Raw genomic sequence first — 9279 nt, forward strand, 5'->3', positions numbered from 1 at the left:
CTCTATTTTAAAGTGCAGCAGCTTGAGCTAGCCAACCAACTAGGTCAAAATTTTCCAATAATATAGAGAGAATAATGTTGCGACCAAATATAATGGAGTATAGTGGAGTTCGAGGATGCGCACATATGCGGCATGCATGCTGATGAATCTCAAAGGATTTAGATCGGGAACAATTTAGAACTTAAAAGGCACTGTCACTGGCCCAGAATTGAGACTCTGGATGAAGCTTTTTTGAGAAAAAGGATGGCATCTACAATCAAGGAAGCAAGAAAAAAAAAATTGAAGAATAACAAAATTCATTTTTCATTCGCTTTATCACTCGCGCTTACGTAGCAAAATGGCCGTTCGGTTTCAATTTGACAAAGTTTGGACAGAGTAATTAATAATCAGATTTAGTAATTATAATTAAACAAGGTGGGACAGGGACGGCTCAACATCTTTAGAGGTCTAAAGCTAAAAATGAAGGCGGGACCAGGGAGGGGCCTTCTTCCGGACTTCGACTTTCAAGAAACGAAGGCGGACCGGCAGGTCGTCGGCCCGGCGCACAACCAGGGTGGAGGGGGAGTGTCGAAAAATAAAAAAAAATGAAGAAACTTACCGGTGGAGGCTGAGGGGTGGATCGGGACGCCGGAGGTGGAGGCTGGACGTCTGGACCGAAACGCCGAAGATGGAAGACGGAGGCTGGACCGCGATGTCGGATGCGCGCGAGCGGGGGGCCTCCTGAGGGCGGGGGCCTAAGGCAAGGGCTTCAGTGATCTTGCCCTTCAGCCGCCCCTGAGATGGGGCATCCAGTTGGCTATATTAATTCAAGATAATAAGAGATATTCAATATAAAAATAAATTATTTTATGTTTGTGAATATTTAGCCCTAAGCAATATTTATTTTCTAACTTACTATCACTTTTATCATATTGGTAGCGATAACTAACAAACGCACCTCTAAATCACATAATGCACCAAAGATACACTCTCATGATGAATGGTATGCTATCAGAAGGAAAATGGTCATAGAAAAGTGAGTCTAAATAACGGTAAGTACACAAAACGAGCAAACAAAAGTAGATATGGTATACGGTGTGCAGCATTCACATTATTCGTTACAAAATCTATCGTATTTATATAATAATAATAATAAAATAATATATAAATATTAGAGATAGTATTCCGTATTAATATATTAGATTATAAAATAATCTTCTATAATTTCATATATCAAATTTTATTTTTTTTATTTTTTATATAATAATATAAAGTAATACAAAGATATTAGAAGTGACATTTCCTATTAAGAAATAAGATTATAGGATAATCTTCCACAATGTCACATATTAATTTTTTTATTTTTATATTTTTTTTCAATAAAAAATATAAATATAAATAATATGATAAAAAATCTATCTATTTATATAATAATAATAAAGCAATACACGAATATTAAAGATGACATTCCATGTTGACATATAAAATTATAAGATAATCTCCCGCAATACCACATATTAGATTTTATTTTTTTATTTTTTTATTTTTTAAATAAGAAATAAAAAATAAAAGTATAAATAGTATGATAAAAAAAATTATATATCAATATAATCATAATAAAATAATACACAGGTATTAGGGATGGCATTCTATGTTGACATGTAAGATTATAGAAAAATCTTCTGCAATGCCATATATTAAGTTTTATTTTTTTATTTATTTTTTATTTTTTAAAAAAAAAATATAAATATAAATAGTATGATAATAAAATAATACCAAATGTAGCAATCTTCACTGATTTGAAAGTCATCTTTGGAAAAAAGAACTCCCAGAGACTCTTTTGATCTCATCATGAGATTAATTAGTGAGAGCAATTTTTAATATAAAATATTATCATTATTATCAATTAAATCCTCATAATATGGGGTTGAGTACTATTCAATGATATTCCAAATTCTCAATGCCATAGTAATTTGGCATGCATCCATCTAGACTACACTACAAAATTTCAAATCTATATAATAATAATAATAAAGTAATACATAGGTATTAGGAGTAGCATTTCGTGTTGGCACATAAGATTATAGAAAAATATCCCGTAACGTCATATGTCAAGTTTTTTTTTATATATTTTTTAAATAAAAAATATGAATATAAATAGTATAATAAAAAAAATAATACCAAATGTAGCAACTTTCACTAATTTGAAAACCATTTTTGGAAAGAAGAATTCTTAAAGAACCTTTTGATCTCATCGTGAGATTAATTGGTGAGAGCCATCTTTAATATTAAATATTATCATTATTATCAATTAAATTCTTACAGAGGTTGAGTACTAATTCAATTATTTTCAAATCCTCGGTGCCATAGTAATTTGGCATGCATCCATCTAGACTACATAAAATTCTAAATTCACTAGCAGTCAGTTGTTAATTTTTGTAAGCACGATTTGCAAAACCACATCATATATTGTAACACAAGTTTGATAGCCAAACTTGAGTTTTTGAAATGTAACAAACCCTGATCGGATCCAGACCTTGCCCGTATTGATAGATGCACAAATCCAAGAGACATGGATTAGAATCAATTCAATCACTTCATGGTTATAAAAGAAAAGCTAGAACCAAATTAAAAATGACAATCAGGCTATGTTGGATCGGATAGGATGGATATGTTATAGATCAAAAATATATTAATTTAAATTTGATTTATTTATTAAATACATCAAAAATTTAGATTTGAAACTAATTATTTTATTAAATAGAAACCATCTATAATATGTTGAAGGATTAAATCGGTTAAGCATTACCACTATTCATCAAATGACCAAATTAAGGAGGCTTCCACTCAATTGACAGCAAAGTCCATGAGCTAGAAACTAGGATCAAAAGGTGCCCCCCGGGAAGCCACGAGCCCATAGTAATTGACCACCAAAACCGTCGAGCCCACGGTGACCGGGAGCCGCCCACCGACCCAGCCTCCTGTTCCGATTTATAAATCCCATCTCTCCCCCTTTTATTGTCGCCTCACCAAACGATCAATCACTTGTCTCTAGCCTGTTTCTTTCTTCCCTCTTCTACCAACTAAAGATGTCGGCCTACTGCGGAAAGTATCACGGTAAAATCCCCAGATCTCTTCTTCTCTGTTGCCCTTGATCAAGGCTTGTTTCTCTGGCTTTTAGAGGTCTTGGTTTCGAGATCGTATGTATGTTTTGAGTGTTTGATCTGAAGGTGGAAAGGGTTTGGAGTTAGATCTGGTGTTTTGGTTTTTTATGTTGTTTTATGTTGTGGGGTTTGGATCTGTGAGGATTATATGGCGGTGGATTTGATGAAGGCTTCTCGTTTACTTGTTTTTGGATTGGATCTGGTCTTTGATTTATGGCTTTTGGATCTGTGATGATTATATGGCCGTGAATTTGATAAAGGCGTCGCTTTTACTTGTTTTTGTGGATGCGATTTGTTGTCTTATGAGATGGGGTTTGGATCTGGGATGATTGTATGGCGGTGGATTTGATAAATTTGCGTCTCTTTTACTTGTTTTTGGATGTTTTTGGATGTGATTTGTTGTCTTCTGATTTTTCTTTGTTTCTTTTCCGGTTATTTGTTTTCTTTACTCTTTCCTGCTCGACTTTTGTGGTGGTAGGGGTTGATCTTTACAAACTATTTTGGATCTGTTAAAAGGGAACAAAATGAAGAAAAAGATCTTTTTTGATTTTTCTTTGTTTCTATTTCAAGATCGAAGGTCCTGGTTTTTGACTGGATCCCTTTTTTACTGAATTATATTTTTTGCTGCTGCTTAAAGTAGTTAAGTTTTGTTTTATTTGATTTTTTTTTTTTTTTTGTGGGGGGGGGGGGGGGCAATCGTACTCTAATGATGGACTTGCTCGTAGATCGGGAGGTTGGATCTTAGTAAACTCTGTTTCTTCTGAGTTGAAGTTCCATATCTATTTAATTCAGTGTGAAGTAGTTTTCCATGTTGAACTTAGAATTTCGACTTTATTAGATTCCGTGATTCTAGCAATTATTCGCTTTAAGTTTGTGAATTTATATGTCAACTGCATGTGTGCATATATGTATCTTTTTTTGGCTATTTTGGAAGTAATAAAAAGGCTTTTCTGTTCTCCGTTACTTCAATATATCTTGTTCTTATGCACTGTTCTCTTTGCTCCATTCAATTGAGTTGCGGACTTGCTTTTGGGTCTCTTTGTGCAGCTGAATTTGACACTAATAGATTTACAACTATGTATATTCGACTTGTTTTGCTCCGCTTCAGTTTGGATCATTTGATGCGATTAGCACATTATCTGATCGGGACAAATAGCTATATTTCTCGATTTCAACATTTTTTTCTCATGCTTGACACTTGTTAGTAGTTTCCATCATGACAAACCTTATCATTTTTATAACTGTTGGCCTTGTGAAGCATTCTTTGCTACAGATCATATTGGTTACGGTGAGTAAAATCATTGGTCCAAGCAGTTTCTTTCCCCGATTCTACTGTGTAGGGCCCTGCTGCCTATCCTCGAATCTTTTGCACAAGACAGCATCTTTTAACTATTCATTGCACCTGATTATTATCAGCTTTATCATTCATGGAATTTCTCTAAATTCATAGTTTCCTGTTTATACTTCTAGGCTTCTAGACATCTGCAGTATTCGGTTATATTTGTGTATACGTTTGCTATGTATATGATGACCAATATCTCATTCTATATGGTTGGCATCACTGATTCCAAATCTCCTCAGAAACTTGTCCTTGCATCCGCCATCTAATTATTCTCTATCAATTTTTTTTTTCTTTTAAAAGACCTGCTTCCCTGTACCTGCATCGGACCCAATGCGGGTAACCAACTAACATCATCATTGCAGTCCTGTAAATCTTCCTGGATAATCTCATTTGTGTGTGGCTATCATGCAAGATTTCCTACAAGTTGCATCAGCATTATTCCATTGGATTAGATGCATCTTTTGTCCTTGATTTTGTTTAGTTCCTCATTCTGGACCATGTTTTCACTACACCCAGTTTTGGATCTTCATATCATTGCAGCCTGGTAAATTTTCCTGGAGAATCTCATTTTTATGTGGCTATCATGCAAGACTTTCTACAAGTTGCATCAGCATTATTCCATCAGATTAGATGCATCTTTTGTCCATGATCTTGTTTTGTTCCTCATTCTGGACCATGCTTCCACCATGCTTAGTTTTGGATCTTTATATCTAGTTGTACAAATGGGGCCATGTTAATCTCAAGACAACCAGAAGTTGTCTGTTATCTATTTACATATGTTGTGAGAGGACAAGTGAATTCAAATTTAAACTAGGAGGTGCTTTTGCTGTATTTTGTTTTTTATCGAGTTGACAGGAGTAGGATGAGAAAGTGATAGTTAAATCTGAACCATTTGATTGATTTTGATTATTTATTGGTTAACATATATAATACATTTTATGAATTTTTCTTCTCCTATCAGTTTGACATAGTGTTTGTCTAACTGGTTTTATACCTAGTTCAAAGTTCTTGTTTTTCTTTGTCAATTTTAGATTTCCCTTGGTTTGACATAGTAGTATCTTCCATGGTCTTAAATCCAAGTGGGACATCTTGTGGGATGCCAAATAGGGCCCTGTTCCAGGTGTCGGCACAGGAATGCCCTGCCATTGTTGCTAACACATCTTGGGACATTCCGTCCCAAGATAGGGAGGGATGCTGGCGCATCCTATTCCATGGGAAAATTGGGACAGCCTCCGTTCCGTGGGATTTAAAATCTTGATACCTTCCGGTGTTTGAGACTTGAATCATTGTGTTTCAAACTTGTAGTCTCAATCTTTCTGTATCTTTGTTTAGATAGTGTTTCTCAACCTCAACCAGCCCCCAACCCCCCCCACCCAAAAAAAAAAAAAAAAGACAATCTTGTCAGTTATTTTTGTTCCAAATTGCAGCACTGTCTATGATGTTACTCTGGTTACTGTCTTTGTTAAAGATGCTGTATTTTTTCTTGATTTCACTTTACAAGACAATCAACCTTTTGGGTGCATTGTTGTCTGATTCTTTGTGAATGCTTCTGTGACATCTTGAACATTTAGTTTTTGTATTTTTGATTATTTTGATACTTCTTTTTCAGATGTATTTTAATTGTTGCAGTAAATTCAATAGTAAAGTCTGTGTCTTGTCAATGCACGAATTGCAGCAATATCTTTTCGTTTAATCCAAATATCTTGCATTTGAAATATAATGGTTTTTGTGCTCTGTGGATGAATATCAATGTGAGATCTGCAATATGAGTTTTTCCTTGCTCCATTCAAATTTCTTGGCCTCCATATATTATTGCTTGATTTGTCTTTTCGATATTGGTTTCCTGTTGCACCTGGAAAACATATGTTTCAATGTCTATATTAGAAACACCAAATCTCTTGTCAAGGTTCATGCATATGCAACCAGTTTCATTGGTTTACATTGAGAATCTGATTATCTGTGTTATCCTCCCTTATGGGCAGCTTATCCATTGGTTAACACTGCCTAAGCGGACTTGATTTGTGCGACCACAGATGAAGAAAACACATGTTTCAGTTCCTGAGTGTAGACTCCATAGGATTGGCATGTCCTTTGTAACAAGCTTTCTTTATGCATAAGAATGGCTGCCTAGGTGGGGCCGCATAACGCACCTGCCTTGACATTTTCCATAATATTTGAGTATGTAGGATGAGATCAATTTATATTTTCTGGATTTCTTTTAAATTAGAATATATCGAAAACCTTGAGAGAGAGAGACAATAAGCCATCTCATTAGTTGCGTGGCTTTTCATTATTATTGTGCATGGCATTGGAGTTAACTAATTATCTGATTTTGGAAGGGGGACCCATATATCATATGTTAGAATGGCCCTAACTCTTTTGGAATGCTTGGCTGGTCTTAAGATTTTTTTTTTTTTTTGGGTGTTGTCTGCCACATTTTGTATTTTATTCTTCAATTTTGCATGTTTTTTTATAGCAGTATTTTTCATCTTCTTCCTAAATTTTTCTGAATGCTCTATGCTCAATTGGAGATCTACTTTATCTTATGTTTCTGTCTTCATGCTGTTGTATGTTATGAGCCTATAATTTCATTGGTGCTAGGGATAGGTTCTGACTTTGATCTTTTTGCAGATGAGCTCATTAAGAATGCTGCCTACATCGGCACCCCAGGCAAGGGGATCCTTGCAGCCGATGAGTCTACCGGCACAATTGGCAAGCGCTTAGCCAGCATCAATGTTGAGAATGTTGAGGAGAACCGCCGTGCCCTCCGTGAGCTCCTCTTTTGTACCCCTGGTGCTCTCCAATACCTCAGTGGTGTCATCCTCTTTGAGGAGACTCTTTACCAGAAGACTAAAGATGGGAAGCCTTTTGTCGAAGTCTTGAAGGAGGGTGGAGTCCTTCCTGGTATCAAGGTGGACAAGGGCACCATCGAACTTGCTGGCACTAATGGTGAAACCACAACCCAGGGCCATGATGACCTTGCCAAGCGCTGCCAGAAGTACTATGAAGCAGGGGCACGCTTTGCTAAGTGGCGTGCCGTCCTCAAGATTGGTCCAACCGAGCCATCTCAGCTAGCCATCGATCTAAATGCTCATGGGTTGGCCCGCTATGCTATTATCTGCCAGGAGAATGGCCTGGTACCCATTGTAGAGCCTGAGATCCTTGTTGATGGGCCACACGACATCAAACGTTGTGCTGATGTTACAGAGAGGGTGCTTGCTGCTTGCTACAAGGCACTTAACGACCACCATGTTCTCCTAGAAGGGACTCTCCTGAAGCCCAACATGGTAACCCCAGGGTCAGAGTCTGCAAAGGTGGCACCCGAGGTGGTGGCTGAGTATGCTGTGCGGGCTCTCCAAAGGACGGTCCCAGCTGCTGTGCCAGCTATTGTCTTCCTCTCAGGCGGCCAGAGTGAAGAGGAAGCGACCTTGAACCTGAATGCCATGAACAAGCTGGGGGGAAAGAAGCCCTGGTCACTTTCTTTCTCATTTGGCCGTGCCCTGCAGCAAAGCACGCTCAAGGCTTGGGCTGGGAAGGTGGAGAATGTGGAGAAGGCGAGGGCTGCTTTCCTTGCAAGGTGCAAAGCGAACTCAGAGGCAACACTTGGGAAATACAAGGGAGATGCTGCTGGTGGTGAAGGCGTCTCTGAGAGCCTTCATGTGAAGGATTACAAGTATTGAGCTTGGTCTGTTACTGGAACCACCTATCTTTTTTTGTTAGTAAATGTTGAGAGGGAGATGGGAATGGATTTTCCTCGGACTAGGGTATCTTTCTCCTTAATGCTTTAAATGTTTTTAATAAGTTTGGAAGGCATTTGCTGCCTTCAGTGTACTGTCTTAGCTGTTTATCATACTTATTGGTTTTGTTGTTCGTCTTTCTGGCATAATTGGTTGCTTCTTATTAGAATTTGACATTGGATGGTTTGCTTGATTGGTGCTTGTACTGTTCCTTGTGCTGTTTTCGGTTTTTGGTTTCTTGATATCATTATTTCTTGTTATGCCACCACAGCTGTTGAGGCTTGCTTTTTCTTGGCCTTAATTGGAGGGGGAATTTTTTTTTTTTTTTTTTTGGGTGAGTCATAAGCGGGACTCTTTGGTATCAAAATAAAAATGTTCCAAGGTCTTGGGTTCTAGGCTATATCTCCTGGTTGACCTTTTCTCAATATTGGTCTTTTTTTATCGAGGAATGTGCTTTAAATAATAGCTTTAAAGTGAACTACAGCTTAACTTGAAATTTGATGTTTACTCAAGAAACATTGACATTAAACATGAGCCATCGATGAATCAAGATCTCATCGACACATTGTCAACGAGAAGGCTATGATTAAGGCCACAAGTTCTTGTAATTCTCATGTGAGCATAAGAATTTTTTAAACTACACAGAATTTGTTACTTTGTCTCTCAAGCTCTCAAAATGGAAGCCATTTATGGGATCATCGGTGTTGATTGTCTTCGAATATCCTAATTGCTAGATCAAACAGGATAAGGGGCACCATTTTAAATATCATTGTTGTCTTGGTGTTTATGTTCTTGGGCATGGCTTTATTTCTCTCGATCCTATAATGCTAGTAATTAGGTGACACAAACTAGTCAAGCAAGATTGGTTAAGCCATGTTCTTGTACTGTCTTAATTTGCAGACATAATGAGTGTGTAAATTTGTGCATGAAATTTGTGCATGTCTGCAGATTGCTTGTGCTGTAGGTTTGTTCAATTCTATTTAAGAAAGTAAAGGAGGTTTGGCAAGCACAGAAAATTGGATTTTTTTCACTTTTCTGCATACTTAGTTTCTTGTTG

The 9279-nt window shown here is 36.9% G+C and overlaps 1 protein-coding gene across 1 annotated transcript; it reads left to right on the forward strand.

Moving 5' to 3' along the window:
- Positions 1-2934: 2934 nt before the first annotated feature.
- LOC140859646 (fructose-bisphosphate aldolase 1, cytoplasmic) lies at positions 2935-8355 on the forward strand. The gene is made up of 2 exons (XM_073261648.1): positions 2935-3096; positions 7117-8355. Exons 1-2 carry the CDS (start codon positions 3069-3071, stop codon positions 8163-8165), a joined length of 1077 nt encoding a protein of 358 aa, XP_073117749.1. The 5' UTR covers positions 2935-3068; the 3' UTR covers positions 8166-8355.
- The last annotated feature ends 924 nt before the right edge of the window (positions 8356-9279 follow it).

This window comes from Elaeis guineensis, chromosome 8 (genome assembly GCF_000442705.2).
Source record: "Elaeis guineensis isolate ETL-2024a chromosome 8, EG11, whole genome shotgun sequence".
NCBI classification, from domain to species: domain Eukaryota; kingdom Viridiplantae; phylum Streptophyta; class Magnoliopsida; order Arecales; family Arecaceae; genus Elaeis; species Elaeis guineensis.

Excerpts from the sequence above, each read along its gene's own strand:
- LOC140859646 (XM_073261648.1), top strand. The coding sequence starts at position 3,069 with ATGTCGGCCTACTGCGGAAAGTATCACG. Across the intron at positions 3,097-7,116 it reads CTACTGCGGAAAGTATCACG|ATGAGCTCATTAAGAATGCT; the intron begins GTAAAATCCCCA and ends ATCTTTTTGCAG.